General features: G+C 42.8%; 1 protein-coding gene across 11 annotated transcripts in view; it reads right to left on the reverse strand.

Moving 5' to 3' along the window:
* The window catches only part of PCMTD1 (protein-L-isoaspartate (D-aspartate) O-methyltransferase domain containing 1), a 48245-nt gene extending 29589 nt beyond the window's left edge, over positions 1–18656 (reverse strand). Inside the window, exons 1-6 of one of the 11 annotated variants that reach the window (XM_060393396.1) lie at positions 18215–18311; positions 12684–12852; positions 11834–12091; positions 9384–9407; positions 7907–8033; positions 4381–4463 (exon numbers count right to left, since the gene is read on the reverse strand). Coding sequence is in view for 3 of the 11 variants with exons in the window: in XM_060393391.1 (XP_060249374.1) it covers positions 3539–3706; positions 4381–4463; positions 9384–9407; positions 18215–18488 (549 nt within the window). In the remaining 8 variants the exon portion in view is untranslated. Of the gene's footprint in view, positions 1–3515; positions 3707–4380; positions 4464–7906; positions 8034–9383; positions 9408–11833; positions 12092–12683; positions 12853–18214 lie in introns of those variants that run through there. The other 10 variants (XM_060393393.1, XM_060393397.1, XM_060393394.1 and 7 more) reach the window with 10 other exon arrangements.
* Positions 18657–25650: the final 6994 nt, after the last annotated feature.

Raw genomic sequence — 25650 nt, forward strand, 5'->3', positions numbered from 1 at the left:
GGCTGATTAAAATTAAATACACCTAAAAATCCAGCCAGTCACACCAGCCACACTCCAAGTGCTGAACAGCCCCACATGACCAGTGGCTGCCATAGTGGACAATGCTGCTCTGGAAGGTGATGCTGCTGGGGTGAGGTCCCTGGTGGTCTAGACTTCAGAGACCATGCTCGTCATCGCTGAGTCATGTGGACTTCTACAGTGTGGAAAGCCTAGATAAATATGCACATGTTACTTCATTTAAAATTCCTAAACAATCCATTAATAATTCCTAAATACACCACACAAATTCAAAATGTTAATAGAATATATTACCTAATCACTGAATACAAAATGGAACTTAAAAACAGGCTCATATATTTAAAATGTGTATTTAAATATATATATATACACATACATACATACATACATATACAACTATTAAGATTTTGTTTGGTAAATTCTGTCATGATGAGACCACAAATTTTGTTAACAACTTTTAATAGTTTAAGCACTAGAATGTAAGTTATACACACACACGTACAACAAACTTCTTCAACAAACTCAGCATAGTTGAACAGAAACATAAGTATAACTTGTTAAAATAAGAATTTCGATACTGAATACACAATTTAAGCTTTATTCAATAAGTTAATAAGCAAACTCATATATCAATTAAATTCTGAATTAATAAATCAGGTAAGGGGGAAAGTGAGAAATGAAATAGCCACAGCCAAAAACAAGCATTCCGATGCCCACTCTGGCCAGGAACTGGAGAAGAGAGAAGCAGCGAGAGGAGCAGGGTCCCTCACCACCAGGCTGCCCCACTGCCTGAGCCCCTCTTGTCTTCTCCTACTTCCCCCACTCTGAGAGTCTGATCATAAACTCCCCTCTCTCTACTAAAAAATGAACAAACTGGAAGTTCTGCATACAACTTCAGAAGGCTCCTGAATTCCCAGAGGCCCGAGTCCACTGCAGCTTAGGAACATCTACTACAGGTGACAGTAAGTTAAGTCGCTCAGTCGTGTCTAACTTGTCGTGACCCCACGGACGGTAGCCTACCAGGCTTCTCTGTCCATGGAATTTTCCAGGCAAGAGTACTAGAGTGGGTTGCCATTCCGTTCTCCAGTGCCTCTTCCCGAGCCAGACATCGAACCCGGGTCTCCAGCATTGCAGGCAGACGCTTTACCGTCTGAGCCACCAGGGAAGCCCTTACAGGTGACACTAAGTCAAGAATTAACACGGGAAATTACATCTCCATTTAGAAAGTGCAGGGCATCGGTGTTTCAGATCTACCACTACAGGCCTGAGACACAGGCACTCAGAAGGCTGGAGAGACCACCACCTTGTCACCCAGGTGCACCACACACTGTGGAAGCAGACTTCCCTGACACCTTTCCCTCTGTCTGGTAGGAAAGACAAACAGATCTGAACAGAAAGCTCAAAGGGTAATAATGCAGGAGGAAGTCAGGAAAGGCTTCCCGGAATATAAGGTACAACCTGCTATGATGCATGTTTCTTGAACACAAATGAAAGTTACTTAGTTGCTCAGTCATCTCCAACTCTTTGCAAGTCTGTGGACTGTCTCTGGGGACTGTAGCCCGCCAGGCTCCTCTGTTCACGGAATTCTTCTGGCAAGAATACTTCAGTAGGTTGCCATTTCTTTTTCCCCAGGATCTTCCCAACCCAGGGACTGAACCCAGGTCTCCTGCACCACAGGCAGATTCTTTACTGTTTGAGCCACCAGAGAATCCCAACACACAAATGAGCTCACATTCAACATACAGAGTAATGACGTGGAGATAAAGATGAAAGTGTGGTGGTCACAATATATGTGCATGTTCTGAAATGACAGGAAGGGACAAGCTTCCACACTTTAGAGCCACACCTCAGCAGCTTATGAAAACTTTCAACAAAAAGCTGAGAATAAAGTACCTTCCTGTAAGACAATGAGACAGTGTCTTCAAGTGATCCAGGGGACTGTGCATACAGATGAAAAATCGCTAAGACATTTTCCACGAATTAAAACAGGCTGCTGCTGCTGCTGCTGCTGCCGCTGCTAAGTCACTTCAGTCGTGTCTAATTCTGTGCAACCCCATAGACGGCAGCCCACCAGGCTCCCCCGTCCCTGGGATTCTCCAGGCAAGAACACTGGCGTGGGTTGCCATTTCCTTCTCCAGTGCATGACAGTGAAAGTTAAGTCGCTCAGTCGTGTCCGACTCTTAGCGACCCCATGGACTGCAGCCCACCAGGCTCCTCCGTCCATGGGATTTTCCAGGCAAGAGTACTGGAGTGGGGTGCCACTGCCTTCTCCGTAAAACAGACTAATGAAGGCTATAACCAGGTTCATATTTTTTAATTTTAATAAATAAAAATGATATGTCTCCAAGTAAAATGATATCCAGGGCCTGAATGTCAAAGCAGGTCAAATGTCAAAATGTCAAAGCATGGTTAAAGCAGGTCCATGAACACTGGGGTTACGACTGTGGAGGACTGATTGACTAAAGCCAGGTCCAGACCCCAGCAGAGACTTAACTGCTCTAGAAATTTTCTTGAGATTGTTGTTTCTGCTGGTACAGCTGGCTGCACAGGCTTTGAATGTTACACCTAAAGCTATGCTTCCCACAAGCTCAGCTGTTTTGCAGAACAGTAGGTGTTTTCAGAGGTTACAGTAGAAAACCCAGGACAGACTTCTCAGGCCCTTGTAAAGCTCTCAGAAGACATCAAGGACCCCAGACCACATGTGGAAAACAACTGGCATAAGCAATTCCAAAATCAGATGAGCATAGAAGTTACATGAGGATGTTATAGGGCACCCAGCCCAGACACAGGTGGGATGAAGAATCAGAAGAGTTGCCTGGAGAAGCACAGACAGCAGAAGGAAGGAAAGGTGTCTGGGGATGTAGAAGAGATGGGGGCCACATGACCACTCAAGGCACTATACACAGCGCCACAGAGCTGAGCCTGGGGAAGAAAGCAGTGCTGCTGAGGCCAGAAGAACCCAGGATCTAGGCAAGCTGTCAGGCCCCGGGACACAGAGCCTGGGCCTCAGACTGCCAAGGAAGGCTCAGAGACAGGGCACACTGAGGGACTAAAACAGGATGTTAAGGGAAAACCAACACCCACCGGAAAACAAAAGGACCTTTAGAATGGGAACTCGTTATTTGGTCTGTAGAAGACAATATTTAGTATTTACACAGTAGTATCAGTGCAAACATAATTCCTGATTTAATCTGAATAGTCGTTTAACCACCCTGGGCGAATGAGAGTAGAGATGTCAAGGGGCATGGGAGCTAACCCTCTATCTGTAATGCAGAGTAAGAGCCGTCTACGCTGCACAAGTGTCTCAGTGTGCACCGTGGAGGCAGCGTTCCCGTTCTCTGTGGCGGCTCCATGCCGTCCCATTCCCTCTGGTGTCAGTCTCCTGCATAGAGACAGGTGGAGCCAGGAGCTGCTGTGCTGTCGTCAAGGCCTGTAGTATCACTTAACCTTCTCAACTGTGTGCATGCGTTATGTGAACAAAATTGACAAGGTAAAAATAAAGAGAGCAGTATTGATTTATTTAGACCAGATGAAGTACAATAGAGACACACGGACAATAATTTCCTAAGGAATAAAAATACACTAAATAAAAGTATACAGCAGAAAAATCAAGGAACAGAAAAAGGTCATAATATAAATAATTTACATCACAGAGCTTCAGAGATGTCATTTTATCATATACATTTTTCTGAAAAAAAAAGTGAAAGATGATTCCCATATTACATATAAATTATATGCATAATTATAAATTCCATTTTATAATATTCACTGATTTGATTATAATAGTAGTATACAAATTCACAGAAAACTTGAAAACCAAGTAAAATAAAGATTACTGATAATCCTAAACTTCAAACAGCCACTATTATTTACTTTCTAAGCATGAATATTCTTGTTTCCTTAACACAATGTTGGTATTATACTGTATATATATATTTCAGACTTTCACTTGATACATCTTAATTATTTATTCATGCCATCAAAAATACTTGCAAAATCCAAGGCCATGATATGCCACAAGACAGATGCATCAAGTAACCAATTCCCTGACTATGGAGCAAGAGACTGTAAATTGATCAGAATCAATGTACATATGAGGAGTTTGCAAGTTAAATCTGTAGTGAATATTTTGATAATTCAACCATAATCCCCTAACTTGAAATACAGCTCATTTTTTATGAGTAAAGAAAACCCATTACAGCAGTATGTCATGGGATGTGTTTGCCATTTAATTCTGAGGTAATTCCATCTCAACCATGCAAAGTACCAAACACAAGTCAAGAGACCAAGGTCCAGCCTTGACCCCAGTGACAACTTTGCTGTATGGCCTCTAGGCATCCTTCCAGGACATCATTTCCTCACCTGTGAAATGAAGAGGCTAAATTCTCTGATTCCTAAAGTTCCCCAGGGCTCTGACTTCTCTGCTAGTTGGGCATCGGTTAAACCTGCATTTGAACACAACTGAGTTTTAGTTATCTAGGAATGAGTATTCTTGTCTCAACATTTCTGTTACTTCAATCACAATTTTTTCTACTCCCCTCCTGCCATTTTCTGTTAACACAGAAAAAAAGTTTAAGGGGTGTTCAAATCCTAAACATAAAAGCAAAATAAGGACTCTGAGAAGAAGAAAGGATGAAGGTAGAAAAGGACAAAATGTAGAATAAAGGACTGAATAGGTTAAGGAAGCAGTCACCTTTACTCCTAGAGCATAATCTCACCCCGCAGCCTTTTCTCGCTAGGACGTGTCTGGCGTGGAAGAATAGAGGGCACACTCACAGAAGCTCACCTGACATGATTCGTAAGTGCTCCAAAAGTTGCTTGCTATTCTTTCAAAATCAGATCTGTGACTGGAATGTATTTGGCTGAGGGGAAGAACTACTGGCGGCGCAGTTTAATATTATGGTGTCTTTCAGGCAGCTCAGGGATGTTTTACAGAAGGTTAAAGACAAGTCAAAGGAGGTGGGAAGCAAGCAGATGGCAGACAGATGTTATGAGAGGGGAAGAGAACAGACTGAACACTGACTCCTCCCTCCCCTCCTGGCTCAGTGGCAAGCAGCCAATGGCAGCTCCTGTGTGCTCCTCTCTCTGCAGAGGTGGGGACAGAGAGCACCCAGCTTTGGGGGAAGAAGATGAGTAACCCACACAAAGCAGAACACGCTATCTGAGGGCATGAACAAAGGACCTTTCTTTTTGGGGCCCTCAAGGATCTTGTCATGGGACCCGTGGACCAAGGTTGTTTCGAGTACAGAGGCAACCACACAGGGGAAAACCTTTCTCAATGACGACAAATAGATATAAGGGAATATAGAAAAAGAATAGGATAAGCTAGGCTTCACTACTCCATGCCAAACATTGCTGAGAACATCCACTTAACTCTACATCAATGGTAATATAAACCTTACCCTTGTTTCAGCAGTGGTAACACACATGGGCAATTTCCTATGCACCTACTACCTACTAAGCACTGGAGTCTGTATCTTCAGCATACCTATGAAGAGGCACCAACTTTATTTCACTGAGGAGGACAGAGCTCAGAGACCATGAGACAAGCTCACAGATAGCAAGGACTGAGCCACAACTCAAATCCGGTCTGTCAAGCCATGAACCTTCCTGAAACACAACAGCTGGCCCATAGGCTCTTGACCCCTCACTCAGAAGAACTTCCCATTCTCTTAGCTGAAAAGATGTTCAATTCAGCTCTCCTTCCCTCTCCTCAACCTCTCATTTCCTCCTTTTCCTGTCTTTTGGACTCTTGGTTCCAAAGAAAGATCAAATCAGAGGGAAGCAAAGCATCTGATGTCATTTACTGACCATGCATCTCAGGCCAGTTGTTTAACCTGTGGTCTTCAGTTTCCCTGTCTATAAAATGGAAAAATAACCACATCATCAACTTGTGAAGAGTAAACAGTGAGCTACATATAAATTTCTCAACATACACACCATGAGGGTATATCTTGTGAGCTGGATGGAATTGGAGGAATCAATCTAAACACATGATATGAGTTTACAGTATTTATGTGTATGTTGAGAACATACACACACACCTCGTTTATGAAGGCCTAGAAGATTGACAAGGACTGCTTTTCACTCTGTCGACCTCCCCATCCGCACTGAGGGCCCTAAGGGTCCAGGCCTCGTCATCAGCAAAGACTCTGGCATCTGAGCTGCAGGTCCTCTGCTGCCAGACCTAACCATCATCTTGGGCACCCTCACAACTGTTCAAACTCCAAAGCCGCAACAACTGCACTGCCGAATCTCGGAGGAGCTGCTCCCACTGCCCCTCCAGGTACTCATCTCATTCTCCAAGCACGTCTTGTATCGAATCCCTGACCCTTCCACCACTGTACTTAACCTTCAGGCCTTGAGCTCCTGTAAAAGGTCAGACCGCACATATTTTAGGATTTGCAGGCCAGTTTCCATCACAGCTTCTGAATTGTGCTTCCAGAGCAAAGCAGCCACAACCAGCTCGTAAGTCAAACAGGGTGGCAGTGTTTCAGAAGGTTGATTTATGGACACTTGAAACCTGATTACATACAATTTTCACATCATAAAATATTACTCTTTTCCTGGTTTTTTCCCAACCATTTGAAAATGTAAACATCATTCTTAGTTTGCAGGCTACACATAACTGCTGGCCCAGTTTAACCCATGGGTCAGTTTGCTGACACCTGTCAGGACCACCCTCTTCCCAAAATAAACAGGCCCCACGAATAATGCTTCCTTCTCACGCTCTCCTGTTCCTCTCAGCTCCTCACCTTAACTTTCTACCTCACTCCTCTTGCATACTCCTGACCTTGGACAGTCCAGTCATCTCTTGGCAGGCTCCCACAGCTCAGCAGGGGTCCCTGCACCCAGTCCCCTCAGCAGCCCCCATGGGCATCTGGTGGAAAGCGGCATCTGGTGAAACACCTCTCTGTGAATATCTCTGCCTGGTACCCCAGAGAGCAGATTGCTGGCAACTTCCATCAAGTAGGCACCACAACAACTTCCTGCTGTCTGCCTGCTTTCTTCGGCTTATGGCCCTTTCCTCTGTCTTCCAAGCAGCCCCATCAGGCTGAGTGCTCACTGTGCCTCCTCCTTCCACTTTTAAGGAACCCTGTGATTACACTTGGCCCATCAGAGTAATACAGGATACTCTCCCCATCTTAAAGTCAGCTAATCAGCAACCTTAATTCCCCTTGGCCATACAGGATGACACTGTGACAGGGCCCAGGAATTAACACAAGAACATCTTGGGGAAGGAGGCATTACCTGTCTGCCATACCACCCAAACTCTATAGTAGAACGCTGCTCCATGGGGAATTAAATCTGTACACTTGGGGACTGAATCCATTCCCATCTATTACTCACCCAAGATCCAGGAAAAGAAACAAGAGATCACAGTATAATCGGCAAGAGATTTGCTCATGTTCCTTTATAGAACTTGGTATTCACTTCTCTTAAGTAAAAGGCATGATCACGTTAAGACAATCTAAAGGCGTCTGAAACAATAACAACTATACCACACACTAACTGAACAAGGACTTTAAAGGTGACCCTGAAATTCCACTTGATGTACTAACTGTAAACACTACAACAAATAAAACCATCAATGTTTTGCTTTGGTTATTCTTAAGCCATGTATCATTTTTTCCTTAGACAATGTATGCCCAGCCCTAAGCCTTGAGCAGTATCACAAAAATACTTTAGCATCCCTAATATATTATACCATTGGGAGAAACTGTGCTCAAGCTTAAAACCACTTAGGGCAACGATCTGCTTCATTCCTGACCTTGCTTTTAGGACAGTGTGAAGCCACTACACAGATTCTGAGTGCTGACAGAAAGTGAGGACAGCATGAGTAAGACCCCATATGTGAGAGTTGGCACCTTTTCTCAGTTGCTGGTACCTTTCAGGATATTTGCAGCAGATTCAGAACTGTCCAAACTTGAATGCAGTATGACCCAAGTTGGCCTCAAGAGGGAGCACGCTTTTAAGAACACACTGCCCTGCAGGTGGTGCTTTGTGTGTTATCACTAAAAATGAATGGAAAGACGTGTGAGCAAAAAGGATATTAAGACAATTAAGAGCAGGACTTGATTTTAATAACACTCTGCACAACAGAGCGATTAATGGATATAAAAGGAAGCAAGCAGACACTGAACTTTATAAATAAGCTTTGAACTAAGTGAGAAAAAGGCCCAGAATCAAACATATTTATGAAGGTCTAAACTGGCCTTTACCTTAACACTGACCATGAACCTTACTATCAACTATACTGTTTTAAGAATCAAATAAAATGTACATATTCAAGTTTAGTAAAATTCATTTTCTCTACCACCACAGACAGCCAAAAGAACTAATGCCACAGATAACTGAAAGATAGTTCTTTAAGCTTCAAAGAGTAAAATAAATTGATGAAAGTCTTCCTACAGTGTGACAGTTCCACAATCTTAGAAAACATCTGATGTAAGTCAACATTTCTTGATGGTCCCAGATCATTACCAAAAACATCAGTGACAACAGTATGTTAGCAACACCTCAGGGACCAACGCATGCAGGACACATGCTCCACAGTTTAGAATTCTGTCTCTCCCTTTCGCTGTAGGAATTTCTCATTTCCTGTTGACCAGATGACTCAAATTTGCTATTTTACACATGACCATGTGGACCTGATGTGGCTCCAGAACCACCGCTCTCCTGGCTCCTCCAAGGCTCTCTCTCCTTTCACTTCGACTCCACCCACATAATACTGATGTGAGACTGCTCCCAGGCCTGGCCTCTCATTTAAACTACTGCTGTGTGAGGTCTCATAATCTCTGAATAGCATGTGACTCCTATTACTGTTTAGCTGCTAAGTCATGTCTGACTCTTTGGGACCCCATGGACTGTAGCCCACCAGGCTCCTCTGTCCATGGAATTTCCCAGGCAAGAATACTAGAGTGGGTTGCAATTTCCTACTCCAGGGGATCTTCCCAACCCAGGGATTGAAACTATGTCTCTCGCATTGGCAGGCAGTTCTTTACCACTGAGCCACCGCATGAGGTCCCATAATCTTTGAAAAGTAGTACGTGACTCCTAAAACATTATTATCTTTATCATTAGTGCAACTGTCATTAGCTGAGCACTTACTATATATTAAGTTTTGGCATTTTTATGTACATTATCTCAAAACTCTGTGTAACAGTATTACTTCCAAGGAAAGGGGTTACCTAACTTGGTTAGGAGACAGAAAAGGCTTTGAGTTCAAGGTCTATTCTTACATCAAGCCCTTTGTCCTTGAAGACTGCAGATCATTTCACAAGAAAGAAAACAAGACTCAGGACAAGGAAGTAACTCTGACTCTCAATTCCTGCATCTATAAAAATGAGACTAGTGATACTCACCAGACAAGATCCTCTTTGACAAGGCTGTTGGAAAGATTAAATAGTTACAAGAAAATGTGAAAATGTTAAAGTACCAAAATATCAGCATCTCATATCGCACAGCTCCCAGATATGGTTTCCAGGTGGCTCAGTGGTAAAGAAACTGCCTGCGATGCAGGTTCAATCCCTGGGTCAGGAATATCCCCTGAAGAAGGAAATGGCAGCCCACTCCAGTATTTTTGCCTAGAGAATCCCATGGGCAGAGGAGCCTGATGAGCTACAGTCCATGGGGTTGCAAAGAGTCAGACACGACTGAGTGAGCACACACGCACTATACAGCTCACAGGAGCATCGGCCACACACCTGTGAGACTTCCTGAGGCAGCGCAGGGAATGGTGTCTGTGAAAACAGGGCATTCAGGCATACGTCTGTGTGCAGGTGTGGACCACACACATATAAAATGTACCATGGAGGCACAATAAAACCAGAGGTTGTTAAAACAGGGTGACAACTGAACAATTCCTTAACAAGAAAGCCTGCAGAAAGCTTTTTTGCCATCTACAGTGAGGTAACTCAGCTAGTTTAGGACCATGGTGATTTCCCTCGCTTTCCTTCAGAACCAAACCAATTTCAGAAACAGATACAATATAGATATTTATATAAATTACTGTAGAAAAGCCTAAATCTTTCTTTTTCCATTTCTAATTTCTGCGGTTCAAAAAAGAATAAAGGTTCAAAATCACTCTATTTGCAGGAAAAAAGTCAAGTCCATTAAACCATTAAAATGGTTTATAAGTATTTGAAGTAATTCTTTCACAATGTATTTTTTCACAACATACGTTAAATCACTACAGACCACTGCCAGGCTTTTTCTTAAGAGTAAAATTGTAGTAATTACTTTCACGTATTCCAAAACTTGCTCCTATATTTGAGTATCAAGATGCCTGAGCATGAATTTAAAAATCTACTCTAGTCATCAGGAGACTACAATGCAAACAGGGGACTAAGGAGGGTGATAAAAACTACACCCTCCTTCTAAAAACTGTCTGACAAAGAAAGGCTCACTCTTTGGTGTGGGTGTCTTTGTGTGTTTTTTTTAGAGCTATGGCATTTCTAAATATTTCTAAGGCACTTAAGATCCAGTATTTTAAAGATGGACTACAAAAATACAATGATTTGTTATCAGAGTAAGAGCTCTCAACTATTAACCCAGCAACAGAGGAGGGTACTAACACCCACTGACACAGCGGGATCCCTCGCAACAGCTACACCACTCAGCACTTGACCACGTGCACAAACAACCTGACGGCTAAGCCAAGGCCCTGCCACAGTCCTGGTTACCTGGCAGAGCGTGCAGATCAGATAAAACTCAAGTGATCACAATTTCCAAGCTTCTATCACCAAGTAAATATATCTGTCTTATTTGACAGCAGGATTTATAAAGCTGGGCTCTTCTAGCTGGTGTTCTCATTAATACAGAAATCTCTGAGAATTAACTGAAGGAGACACCATTCCAACAACTGCATTCCCAATGATCTATTTCTTTTTTATCCATATCTTCTAGTCTTTCTACAGTGAATTCATATACCTGTAATATGTGGTGGGGGTCCGTGGATGAACAAAAATAAATGACCTTTTATTATCCTGTTCAGTAACCCTATTCAGTAAGCCATGCTTACTACACCACTACGGATGAGGCACAGCCTGGGAAACCTTCCTGGACCAGTTAGGAGTAACCTGGTAGAACAGCTGTACCCCTTCAGCAGCTGACACATGCTGTACTGCACCACTCTGCATTCAGAGCACCCTTGGTCTGACGGAATCAAGGAGCACTCACGGTCTACCTGGTATCCACCATCACTTACTTGTTAATCCATACAATTCTGACCTTTATTAGTTTTACCATTACTTGCCATTCAGTAGGATTCTGACTGACATGTCTAAGATGCATGAATGTTATTTTTGTTTATACATAAACTCTGAAAGGACCCACACCACACTGTTAAAAAGCCATCATTATTACCCAAGCAATCCATGAGGAACAGATGTGGATGGCAGAGGTTTGCTGAAGGAGGAATTTGTTTAACTTCATTTATTTCAGTACTTTAAATCTTATCTCTGAACACACAATATTACAGTAAAAAAGTTAATGACCTCATAAAATATATTGTGTTGCTGGCCATGACATTTCCTTCCAGACAATACCCAGATATCTTATTCCATTCCCTGAAAAGGTTGCCTATGTTAGATGTACTACTATAAGCCACAGTCCCAGAGATGATTTCCCAGTTATCAAGAATCATTTCTGAGCACAGAACTTGCAAACACAGGCATAGCTGGCCTCGCCCAGAGCAGACAATTGGTCCCAGGAGCTGCTGCCATTCACCACCGCCATCCCCCCCTCTTCCCATTAGGCTGTCAACAGCTCCCAGCATCCTCACATGGTCCCCTTCTTCTCTCCATTCACTCACCCGTCATCAGCAGCCTCAAAAGGCATCCATCTGATTCTCCACCAAGAAACAGCCATTTTAGCTTTCAAATTTTATTTTTCTCTAGAAAGATCTTCCAGTTTTTATTTCTCTTCCTTCAAACAGTTGCTTCAATGGATGTGTGTAACAGTAAAGAATGGGAAACAATCTAAATGTCCATCAGTAGGGAATATGGTTAAATAAATGATTATATATATATATAGTCTATATATGTAGTGATATACAGCTGATCCTTTGAGGCTGCAAAAAAATTTTAAAGAATGAAGAAATTCTTTGTCTACTGTTATGGAATATCAGAGATACACTGAGTAAAAAATGCAAGTGAAACTATTTGCAATATATTATAACTCATCATAACTTGAAAGAAAAATATTTATTCAAATATAAACAAACAAATTGCTTCTTCTATATCATTCCAGAGATAAGTGACTACCTCTCAGTAGGGAAAATGGGAGGTGGAGGAGGAGTCACTTTCAGTCTATAAACTTTTTATAACACTTATACCTTGACCCATGTGACTATATGTTTTTAAAATCAATCAATTATTATAAACTTGCTTAAAACTTCTATCTTCAGAGAAGTATTTATGATTATTTTAATCCTTTATAAAGCTGAGAGCTGGAAGACTGACAAACTGATTAGTCTGAGAATCAATAACACTTTTATTACTTAAACACTTTTTTTATAAATTTTTATAAACACTTTTATTAAATTCCAATGCTATCACCGAGATAGCCTACATTCTCAACTTCTACCAGAAAGGATTATATTTTTATTTAACAAAGCAAAAACAAATTACTTAATAAAATACTTACATTAATACAGTACTTACAGTAATGTAATACCTAAATTGTAATACAAGATACAAAGGCAATATGTTGTTGTTGTTTAGTTGCTCAATGGTGTATGACTGTTTGTGACTCCATGGACTGTAGCCCGCCAGGCTCCTCTGTCCATGGACTTCTCCAGGCAAGAACACCAGAGTGGGTTGCCATTTCCTTCTCCAAAAGGCAATATAGAGAAATATAAAATGAATATAAATGATTTTATAATGAATGAATGAATATAAAGTGATTACTCTGCATGGTAATCATTAACCATGATAAATTCAAGGTTAAACATGTACATGTAAAAAAAACACTTATAAGTAGTTTTACAGATAAATTACTTATCACAATTACCTAGAAATGAGTCTGAAAATTCAACTCATTTGATAGCCTACAACAAGGAAATCCGGTTTTATTACATACACAAAATTAAAAACTCCATTAAACTATTGTGTCATCTACCAACTAAAATAAAAAACTACTTAAATTACCATTAATGGGGCAGGTGACCAGAGATCATTTTCATTCACACACATCTCCTAAGCGTCTACAACACATTTTCTGCTTTCTAACATTTTATAATCCAATTACAACTGTTAGAGTACTCAAAATTCAGAGTGGAAGGTTCTCATCAGGAGGTTAACAACTATATGAATGAGAAAAGACCTCTCTAGCAGACAGGGAAGAGGAGCCCTAGGGAAATACAGCCCATCAGCTAGCCTTTCTGCACAGGGACCTCCTTGAAAAGCAGACATGGGAAAGGGAGTAAATCCTGAAAGAAAATGTATAAGAAACCAAAATCTTGAATAAAACAAGAAACAAATGTGAGAAGGATTGCTGGGGCCAGGTAAGGCACTTCTGAAAGGCAAAGGTGAAGAACAGGGACTGTATCCCAGAGTTGATCAACAGCCATTGGGTGGAGGTACAGAATTCTTCAAGAACACAGAACTGGTAGACAGGCTTGGGATTCAAACTCCAGGTCTTCCACCTATTAGCAACTCCTTCAGGTTCATGAAGTCCCAAATTCTTTCCCTGTAAAGTGGCACAACAGTACCTAAGACATAAAGCTCTCACTCATGAGGACCAAATGAGACAAAGCATGCCAGCACAGTGACTGTCAGAAGAAAAGGTAAATCTGGAGCTCTGCTTAGTTCCCTGCTTAGTTCCCTGCAGGGAAAAAAATGATCAGGGCTGCCTTTAGGACAGTTAACTTGATAGCAGTATGCATGATGGATGGCACAAACTTAGAGATTATGGTTGTCTCCTGTTAACGACAGCTGAAGCAAAGGGATTAAAACTCACCGCTGTGAAAATGCAAGACAGGAGAATCAGGAACAATGTGCAATAAAATGACAAATCATTTCTAAAAAAAGTAAAGTGAGGAATCAAAGATGTCCTTTGAGTCCAGATGACTAAGAAAACGTGATTAATGTAAACAAGTTAATGGAGAAAAAAATTAAACCTCCAAACAAAACATTTCAGTTCTAAATGTATTTGTTACATTTAAATGACAGCCACTTAAAAGAGTTTTTCAAGGAAACCAAGTTAAAGGCCAAGTCTGAAGCTTTGGAAAGAAAATGAAGCTATGCAGAACTCGGGCCTTGCAAAGAGGGAAAGAACAGTGGGAACAAGGGACCTGTGGCGGCCAAAAGGGAGAAAATAGAGCTCCCAAAGGGAGATGAGGAGGCCCTCTCAGGTGACCTGTACTTCAGTGAGGTGAGAAAACAAAAGTCACAGGGCCCAGGAGTCCGAGATGCTGGCCAGGAGGAGAACAGGGAAGACAAAGGCCTCAGGGTACTTCACAGCCCACAGTTCTCAAATGCTCACTGCACTTGAGATTACACACTCAACTGACTCATGATACTGTGGTCATTAAGGGTTTACAAGAGCCTGCAGGTTACCACATAGTGTTAATTATTCCAACTCAACCCCCAGACATACTTTTTTTCAGTATCTCTAAGCTCAGAGAACTGTAACTTCCACATTCTTATTTCCCTTGACCTCCATCCACATAGCTAACTCCCCTCTGTCTACACTGAGGGCCAACTCTCAGATTTTCTCCCCTCTAATTCTGTCTTCAAGATCTTGCATCTGAACTAGCTTCTCCTTAGAAATAAAGTTGTCAGGGAACAGGTCCTTTCAGCAATTCCAGAGTTGTTTTACACTTAGCTTCTAAATCCCATCTCGATTTTAAACTCTAGGTGATGTTGATGCTACTGTTACCATTCATAGGACATAAGTTTATTGATTTCTGGCTACTCATGAATGCACCCCCCACCACCACCAAGGAAAGGATTTTTTAGGCTAAACTGGAGAACTTTTTATTCGTACCCCCCAATCATAAGACCTCTATTACTAATTTCTGAGAATATGCACACACAGTATTGGACTCCCCATCCTCCTAGGGCTGGGGGTACCAGTGTATCCTAAAGACATCTTGCTGGTGTTGCATTGTTGTTTATATCCCACAACTATAAACCCACTTACATCCAGCATGAGTTGTCTAAGAGACAAGCGATGGCAGATTAGCCACTTAAATGTGCATCTAATTACATCCTTTAACAACTGCCAAGAATAAAAGCTCAAATATTTTCCTATACATGGGTTTCTTCTCAAATACATATATATTACAACTATCACACTTTAACTTCAGTATTTGCCTTATTTCTTTAAACCACAGTTTTCACACATGCCAGAAAACCTAAACAGATTAATAACCATAACATTATGACATAGATGCTATTAAATTGCCAGTCACATCAGCAGACCAAAATAAATATGGAAATCAATCTTTTTAGGGCCCTCTTTGTATTCTTTTCATCATATTAGTTACAAAGAGTGTAACTGGGTTCATAAAAAATTTAAATGAAATGAGATTAGTCTTTAAGGAACAGAATAAAAGTATCTGTAAGAGCTACAATTTACTATGATGCCCAAATGAGCATGGCATCTAGTGCAGTAACCAAAGACTAAAGTAACACAATCCCCATCTTCCCGCTTAACGGCATCACTCCAAGGTATTCAATATTTTAATAACACACCATCAGAAACCTCATCTAAAAAGATATCACTAGAGATTCACACTAACTATCCTTTAGATTAATTTTCAATGCACACAATTATATTCATGTCTCTACTCTTAAGTAACATTTCCAAGCCAAAAAGGAGAAGGAAACTCTGAGATCAGTGATTTTGTGAGGTAATTTTCACTAATGGGGGGTAGCACGGCAGAGCAAACCACATGCTCTTGGCAGCATGTGTGGAGCATGAAGCATGCCCAAGTCTAATTTAGCCACTACCAGTAAAAAGGTAACAGGGTTTTGAGCAGTTGACTTTCAGAGCCTCTGTTTAAAAATCCATAGAATGGACAGCATGCCACCTAGGCTGTGAGAAATATATGAAAGAGTGCTTTTATTACCAGCCACGATAACTAAAAATGCCATGGATGTTTCTGATTCTTTCTGAACACAGTTTCCCAAATAATAAAATGCTACACAGCTGGGCCTAAGATCGCTGTCTACATATGCTGAGAATCAAGTGGTTCCATGTGAATCCCTTACTAAGTCATCTTCCCTGGAAGGCAAGATGAACATGCTATACATTTTCAATAAGCACAGGGCAGTGATTAAATCACCAAAGCCTCCAGCGTCTGCACACAGAACTATAAACCTTAATAGCAACTTCCTAGCTTTCTATCTTACTGAATGGTAAGCAACAAGGGTCACCCTTCCACTTAAGAGCTTACCTCCTACTCGCCTGAAACACGAGCCTGTGGGCCGCTGGCCTTCTATCCTACCTCCTCCTCACACACAGTCCAGTTTTCCTTTGAGTGACAGACTTTGCTTTCAACTAGCCCTATGGAATTTAAGTTTACTCTGAAAAGTACACTTAAAAAAAACAAAAAAGAAACTATTTCAGTAACCTGCTTTGTGAAGTCATCCAAGCCTCCTGCAAGCTGCCATTCAGTTCTATGTAAACATATTACTCGATTTTCTAATATGTAAGTATCCTCAACTGGCCTCAGACATTCTTAAAGTTTTATTATGTTTCAAAGTATCACTTTGTAGACTTCATTAAAAGCTAAATAAAAGCTAAGATTATAGAAATAACAACAGTAACAGCAGTTAAATGTACATTATATAGCTCTGTAGTTTATTGAAAGAATGAAGTATGTAAAAAAAAAAAGGGAAATAATCGTGATATTGTTGACCAATAAAAACTATGTGCTATGTATGATCCCATTTTGTTTTTTGTTTTTGTCTGCTTGAAGTATAGTCGATTTACAATAAGTTTAATATGCAATGAAAAACCCTTAAAAGCAAAACACCACACTTTAAGACTGATTACACTCTGGGTATTAAGGGAGGGAGGGGAAATGGGTGAGCGTGAGGGGGGTGAGGGGAAGGAGGAGACTTCTGTATGGTTAGGCTGCTAAATTTTTTTCTTCAAAGAGCATGTAATACTTTAGTAATAAAGGTAAATTAAAAACTAGGAAAAAAAACTACTGGCACAAATTGTACCTCCTCCATAACCAAATGATTCTAATAAGTAACATAAAAAACATAGGTTCTCTAAATGTTAAAGAAGACAGATGAAAGCATAGTATTGGGGTGGGGGATGGCCGCGGCTCGTACAATCCTCCCCTCCTTGCTGCCCCGTTCCTGGGTCCCCTCCACGCGGGCGCTGGAAACCCCCTAGGGACCAGCCCGCACTTCACACGAGTAACCGCCCAACCCCAAAACCGAAAGTGGGAACAGGCTGCGCCGCTCCAGCCCCAACACCCCCTCCCCTCCGCTCCGGCCCCAGCGGGCAGGTCCGCCTCCTCCAAGACAACAACAAAGTCTCGGGGGCGGGGAACTGCCCAGCGGCGGGCGCGACCCCGGCCCCCGCGACCCTCCCCACTCCCTAGACCCTGGGCCCCCTCGACGCCCCTCGGCAGCCCAGCCCCGACCCCCGGCCCCCGCAACCCTTCCGACTCCTTAGAACCCGGGGCCCCAGTCTCCCTCCACCCGCTCGGTCCCCTCGACCTCTTCAGCCGCCAGGCCCGGACCCCCGGCCCCCAACCCCGGCCCCCGAGACCCTTCCGATTGCTTAGACCTCCGGCCCTCTCGACACCCCTCGCCAGCCCGGCCCCGCGCCCTGGCCCCCGCGATCCTTCCGACTCCTTAGACCCCCGGACCCCAGTCTCCCTCCACCCGCCGGCTCCCTCGACCACCTTAGCTGCTCGGACCCGACCCCCGGCCCCAGCCCCCACGACCCTTCCGATTCCTTGGACCCCCGGCCTCAGCTGCCCCTCGACCTTAGCCCCACCTCGACCTCAGCCGCCTGGCCCAGAACCCCGACACAGACCCGAGATTCCCCTTCTCGACTCCCGGGCCCTGACCCACCCGACCCCCAACCTCCCTCACGCCCCTCAGCCTCCGGGCAAGAGACCACCCTCCGGGACTCACCCCTGCAGCCTCCATCTCCCCATCCCGCCCCTCGGACCGGACCCTTGGGCCCCGCCCCCGCCCTCAGCCTTCGACGGAGGCCTTACCTGTGGCGACGCGGTCGGTGGGCCCGCCGCAGCCGGTGCTAGTGAGGCGCTGGGTCTCGGTTGGCTCCTCAGCAGCCAGCGCCGCCGCCAAAACAACACGTCCGCCGCAGCCGCTGCCGCCGCCACCGCCGCCGCCGCCGGGGGGAGGGGCGGGGCCAGGACGCAGGTGGGGGAAGCCCGAGCGCCGCGGCCTCGGAGCCGGCGGCGACCGGGCATGCGCGGACAGCGGCGGGCGAGAGGACGCCGATGTCAACAAGGCCCGGGGACGCTCCATCCGGCACCGCCCCTCGGGTCGCCCCGCCCCCAGGCCCAAACCACGCGAGGTCTCGAGGGTCCCGGGACGCGGCGTCAGAAAAAGGAAGCCCGCGAAAGCGGCTTCCGTGTTGCAGCTGCTACCTCGCGTTCTCTGGCAGGTCCCCTAACCGAGACCCGGGCGCTATCTGCAGCTGCTCTCCGGTGTGTGGGCGCCTGTACGTCAGTCAGGGTGGGCGGCGCCGGGAGCGGAGGCAGGACCGAGGGCTGCCCGGCAGAAGGGCTGTGTCCGCGGCTGCGGGCCTTACGAACGTGCGGAGCATGTCCGCGGGCCGCCTCCGCTGTGAGCCTCCCGGTGAGCAGCTAGTCGGGGCGCCCGGGATGCCTCGCTGACCGTGTACGGAAGCGTTTAAGTCAGATGCTGTTGGCGGAGAACCTGCGAGAGCGCAGGCGAGCAGAGCACTTGCTGTCCCGTTTGCTATATTTGCAGCGGACGGAGCAGGAATGCAGGCCCGGCGGCCGCCCTCCCGGGTCTCCTGCAGGATCGCTCCATCTGCGGCGCCTGGCCCCAGGTCCCAGCTGTGACGGGCCTACGTAACAGTCTCGGAAGGTTCGCTTTCTGCCATACCAAGCAGGAATTTCAGCACCCGAAAATCTCCTACCATGGGCTAGATAACTAAAAATGGTCAAGTTAGGAAAACTGCTGAAACACCTGCCACAGCATTTTCTCAGATTTTTCCATTGCTTTCTGTGTTTACTTTCTGCAGTCTATTATAGGAATTTCTCAGAGTAATTGACCTCTTTTTTTCTCTTCTTCCGCAATTGCTTGAAAGCTGACCACAGGTCATTTGTAGCAAGACTGCTAGTAAGTACGGATTATCAAACAGGACCCAGTGCTGTTCTTGTGGGTGAGGTGTTCGACAGCAGACAGCAGATCAGGGGACAGCTCAGGGTCTTCCTAGGGTTCTCCACCTTCAAACCATGTCTGAGTATGCCTTCCAGTTAGCACTTTTCGTGAATGATTTCCTTCTGGTGAGTGTGCGTTCCTACTGGTGTGTGATCCCCAAAGTCTGTGCCCAGGCCCACTTCGTTCTCTCCAGCGCCCAGTGCAGGGTCTCCTGCAAGACTGGTACTCTGCGTTTGTTGAATGGCTAATAGTATTTTAAACTATTCCAAAGTCTGGAATTATTTAGAAATTTATTTGGACTTTACTAATCTAGATTCCCACAAGACAGTTTATTCCTAGAGTTCTTGACTTGTAGTTCCAGCAGGTCTGGCCCTGGAAACAGGAAAGTAACCCTTGTTCCCTTGCCTTCGTAAATTAATTCTTCACACCAGGTTGCTTCAGTTTTAACTTTAAGCACGAAATAACCAGAGTGAATACACTGCGAATACAGAACCCTGGGTTGCCAGGAGCCTTGTGATATCCAAAAATCTCACATGAGGCCCCTTGCCGGCGGGGCGGTGGGGGGGCGGGGCGCGGGGGGAAGCACCACGTGAGCATTGTGAATTAAGTTTTATTCAGGGAAATGAAAGCTATAGCCCAGGAGACAGACAGCATTTCAGGTAGCACTGAAGAACTACTCCAAAGTGGTAGGGGTGAAGGTTTGTGTTGCATACAATTTTAGTGAAGGTGGGATACATATGCATTTTGGCAGACTTGCTGCTAATCACAAGAAGCAGATGTCATCAATGATGCTTTTAGACTTTTCTAGCTATGGGGAGATACAGGAATTGGGCTCATAAAATCTTCTGAAAATATCTGATTGAAGACCAGTTCTACGGGTTCTTCCCAGAGCACAGGTTTCCTCATTCCTGATCTCCAGCCTGAACTCCTTTCAGGGGATGTTGAAGGTCAGCAGCTGCAAGGGCTCATGATTTAATCGTTGTAGAGGTAGATAGATGGCAAGTGCCAATTTGTACTTGGCAAAGCATTCAACAAATGCTTATTAAACGAAATCAAATTCAGAATACAAACTACTGTAACCATCCTAGAAGTTCACATTTCCCAAAGTCTTGACAAGAGTTGTTGCCTGTTTTCTTCAACCTGGGGATTGGAGGTCTTTGTGGGTTGCCCAGATTAACCTTAAATCATCTAGTCATTTGCAAACACTTCTGTTGCATAACGGGCCTTGGTTATGATTTATAATGAGTGCCAAGTCTGGTCTGAGGCCTGGAAGAATTTCCTTCTATCTTTCATTTGACCTGCAATATCTGGGGAAAATCCAGAACTAAATCCTACTAAATATGGAAATGTTTTGTTCTGCAATTTTATTTCCTTGTACTATTTTCAGTACAGTTACAAGTCCATCGCCTTCTCCCTATCCCCCCCAAAAAAACAATAAAAATAAATACTTCCTCTCTAATAAAAGAGAATTAGTTTCACTGTACTTATTTTTCTCTGAAAAACAAGGGCAGCACAGTGGCATTTCCATACTGATTTTAAGAAACATGAATTTAGTTTGTTGGGAAGATGGCAATATTTTCTAGAGTAGAACTAAATTTAAATGTGAACAAAGCATCTAACTACAATCCTGAGAAATGATATCTATATAATTTACAAATTGAGGAACTATAACACAGCCTCAGAGCTGACAGGTAAAAGGGCAACTCTGAACTTGGTGACAATCTTTACAGCCATCAACACTTACTACAAGGCATCTCCTTAGTGTTGTGTCCTACCATGACTTACTCCACATCCTAAGAAACATCATAGTCAAAATTAAGGATTTCTCTATGACAATCTATCTAGGTGGCTATCCTCCAGTAGAAAAGTGAAATAGACTTTGTGTAAATCAGTGGTTCCCAAAATGTGGTCTGGGCCCAGAGACATCAAATCTTAAGGGCACTTCCCAGAAGTGCAAATTCAAGGGGCCCCACCCCAAGCTAACAAGTCCTCTGGGCAATTCTGGTCAATGCTGAAAGCTTGAAAATACACTTTTTCAGTACTTTTTCCTCCCTATGTTACATATAATTCGTACATATGAAACTGGGTGGAAATAGACTTGCTTTGGTGAAAACTCTCCATTCCTGGTATTCCCAATGTTTGTAAATCACATGGCTAAGGAAATTGTACCTACTGTTCACAGACCTTCTCAAGGGTTTCTTCATGAGGCTTTCTCAGTCCTTTGACCCATGATCTGATGTTTCGTTGATCTTGTTCACATTCAAAGATACTATTCGTGACTGAGGGTGTGAAGGGACTGAGGGTGTGAAGGGAAAGACTTCTCCCACAATCCTTTCCAAATGGGAAAGTCACCCAGAATCATGCACCACTGCTGCTTCTGGGGGCCTCAACCTTTAGTGACTGTTCTTTATTTTTTATTTTTCCCTCCGAACTATCCACCTAGAATGCCAGGCTGATCTTCAGACTCCATTAGTTTCCCAGCATTTCAAAGCTAGTCTGTATTTTCTGAAACGTCTTACTGTGGTTTTGGTTTTTTTTAAAAAACTGTGACAAAGTTTATGTAAAGTTACTTTATGATGAGAGTGTTTAAAAAAAAAACAACCTGGGACAGTAAGGAATTTAATTCTCTTGAGACCAAACAACAAATGTAAAAACATATACCTTGCTCTGTCCATCCACCTGCCTCCACCGAAGTATTTATATATAGCAAAATACTTAAAAAGCAGAAAAGTTGGTTTTAGCTTCTCAAATTCAGTAACCATTGAAATCAAAGTAATAAAGGAATTGTATGTGCAATTAAAAAGAAAATACTCAAAAAAAAAAAAAGAAAGAAAATACTCTCCCAAAGTCACTTCCAAAATTTCTGCTCTATTTAATATTGAGAATGAAACCTGTTGGTGAAGACTATCCAAATAAAAATGAATTTTAATTAGAAATTTAATCCCTTATATTAAGCCATAACATGTGTCTGTTACATTGCTTTTATATGTAGATGCCTTTCATTCTATCTGACAATACATAAAAATGCCAAAGACATTTAAATGATTGTTTTAGGCCTCCTTGCTCACATTTTCAGGAATTTACTTGAAAATAACTTATCTGATAATGGACTACTGATTCCTACATCAACACTGTTTCTCTTTTCCATTGGTTTGGAAGTCTTTATATTCAAAGAAAGCTATGCAGCTAGCCCCTTGACCACCTAAATTGATAAGTCTTAGGATTACTTATCTTGTTGCATATGCCTACCACTCCAGTTGTATACTATGTAATATTAAGTTGGCCAGTGATGTGTAGTATCCATTTATTACCAAGTAAATCGATAGATTCAGTGAAAATAAGAATAAGAAAAAAAAGACAAGTGCCAGCCAAGTTAAGGAGCAAATTTCATTTCTAAAATCACTTGAGAGATTGCTGTATTTATGCTCATATGTTTTTATGTCGTGGATCTAAGATGTTGATGAATAAAATAGTTTATTACCATATACACTTAAATAGATGAAATAACTATTTTGAAGTGATGACATAAATTGCTTTATCTTAAACAGTTGATAATTATTTAATGACTGTATAGTTATCTTAGGCTCCTTTTTCACTTTCCTTGGAACCTGTCTTCCCTCCACATATCAGATTTTGCCCCTCTCTAGTAATTTAAAGTACAGAAGTTAGAATCATTTCCTTATGACAAATACTTACATTTTATCTTAGTTTCAAAATTTGCAAAACAGGCTGCTTTCTGGAACTCAAGTATCATTATGTGGTTAAGAAGTTTAGGGAAGAAATTGCCATAATAAGCTAACTTTATATTATAGGTTTATATATTTTAAGTTACTAACATAATATAGTGAAGATATTTTTGTTGACAAAAATAGCATTTTAGATACTCTGTTTCCATGAAAACTTTCAGCTCTCTTTCCTCTCCTTTCTCCAAGGAGACAAGTTTTCACCATCTTTTCTACTGTGGGCAGTCAGGCACTAATAAATAGAAACAGGAAGTTGTTCCATTTTTAGACCTCACTAAACATTAAGAGAAGAGAAATCTAACCCTCATCCTTTTTTCATTGAACTTTTTATTTTGCACTGAAGTACAGCCAATTAGGGCTTCCCTGGTCGCTCAGACAGTAATCTCCCTGGCTAAGACTTCATGCTTCCACTGCAGGGGGCACTGGTTCAATCCCTGGTCAGGAAACTAAGATCCCAGAAGCTGTACAGCCAAGAAAAGTTAAAAACAACATTAGCCAAAAGCCCCATAATAACATTTTTTTAAAAAAGGTCCAAAATTAAGAGAATTTTGTATTGCAAAGGTAATAAGAATGGTTATTTTAGAACAAAGGGTAACAGAGTCTAACACTGAAATATTAACAGGTTGTTCATAGTGTGCTTCTAAAGAGCAGAGATTATCTCATCTGAACGTAGGGTACAAAGGGGTAAGGGGGACTAAATCTGGCAGGTAAACTGCAGCTGGATTTGGTGTCATTAGATTCTCGCAGCAACAAAGAGCCAAGTTCATTTTCTTTATGTGCCCTTGACCCCAGAGCCTTCCATCAGAGCTAAAAGGTCTACTGTGTGTCACTGTTGCTGTGAGAGTTTGTTATCCATCTGAGAGTTTGCCTCAGTGAGTCACAGTATAAACAGACTCTGTGTGTGTGTGTGTGTGTGTGTGTGTGTGTGTGTGTGTGTGTGCGCGCCTTGGCATCTGAATTCTGAAAAGAAAAGGATAAATTCCCTGGTCAATAAGCCTGTCTTTATTGACCAAAACTGAACCATAGCAATGAATAGTCTAGGCACTGAAGTGGTAACTAGTATTTATAGATTCTTCCTGCTCTAAATAGGTTGATAATCTTGAACACAGTAATTAGGAGGAATTGACTAGAACCAACTGGCCTTCGAACAGAGTGTTTTTAAAAATCTCATTAAATGGAATAGTTTTCTAAAAATAATACTGAAATATGGGTTGTGTCAACAAATCCATTATTAGGACAGAACAGAGAATTTAAGTGAAAAATCCTTAAACAAAGCCTGGGTCTAAATAATCATCAGCACCATTCCATTTAGCAAAAATGCTAGATAAATCAGAACGTGATTTAAACTCTATGCTTTTTCCAGGAGCATATTTACAGATATGGACTCTCTATTTACATAGTCTGGTCCACCCCAAACACTCTGGACGAGTATTCAATGTAGCCCAATCTGAAGGTCACGGTTAGGTGACAGAGGCAGTCCAAAAGCACAGGTGCTTGGATCACATGGCTCCCACTGCCCCCTGCCAGGAGAGACATAAACCAGGACATAACACAGGCAGCACCTCAGCTCTTCTCCTCCACCTGGTCCCTCACATTGCCTGAGACTGGGAGGACCCAGAGTGTCCGCCTCCCTGGTCTTGTCCACACTTTCCCCCACTGTGTGATCTTTTAACCTGCTATCCCCTCTGCTTCTCATTGATATGTCCTGTTGGGCCCAGAACTAGCACTGTGTTTGAAAAAACTTACTATAAAGGGATTCACATCGAGATGCTTCACATACAAAAATCAACTTGGTTTCCTTCCAGGGGTATATTTACCAAGACAACTGTTGAAAAGAAAACTAGAATCCTTACAAAGGAATTAACTAACAGAGTTCTAATCACAGAGGACTTCAACCTCAGTAGTAAGCACCAACAGAAGGTTACAGGAAGAGGGCTTTCTGTTTTCTGAGCTTCCTTCAATTTCTGCTTAAATGGCTGAAAGATGAAATACATCTCTGATACTGGTTTATATTTTTATTCTGTACCTTTTCCTTTTCCCTTGATCTGTTTAAGCAGGTACCCAAGTCACATGGCTCCTCACTTTGTTGAAGAGATGAAATTGTTGGCAGGGCAGAAGGATGACTTTGTTTGCATAACAGTTAGGCCCCAAGGCTTCCCCAGATGGGAATGAAACAGATGACCTGGGTCCAGTGAGCAGCAAAACAAAACAAAAGCTTTTTTACCAAGCAGGGCACAAGACCTCGGAGGAAGTGGATGCACAGTATAGCTAGAGAGGCTGGTCTTTAACACTTGACGTTTCCAGCTTCACTATGTTTTTTCATGCCTGTAGGGTAGAATGGACTCAGTAGAACCTCCAGGAGTGAAGGGTCCACACTAGTGGAGACAACGGGCATCTTAGCAGTAAGCACTGTGAGATGACAGCCTCCAATCAGGAGAGCCACCTCAAGAATTTGACCTCACCAAGAGCCCAGAATGTTTCATGTATATGGACGTGTGCATGCATGCTAAGTTGCTTCAGTTGTGTTTGACTCT

The sequence above is a fragment of the Ovis aries genome, chromosome 9 (genome assembly GCF_016772045.2).
Source record: "Ovis aries strain OAR_USU_Benz2616 breed Rambouillet chromosome 9, ARS-UI_Ramb_v3.0, whole genome shotgun sequence".
NCBI classification, from domain to species: Eukaryota; Metazoa; Chordata; class Mammalia; order Artiodactyla; family Bovidae; genus Ovis; species Ovis aries.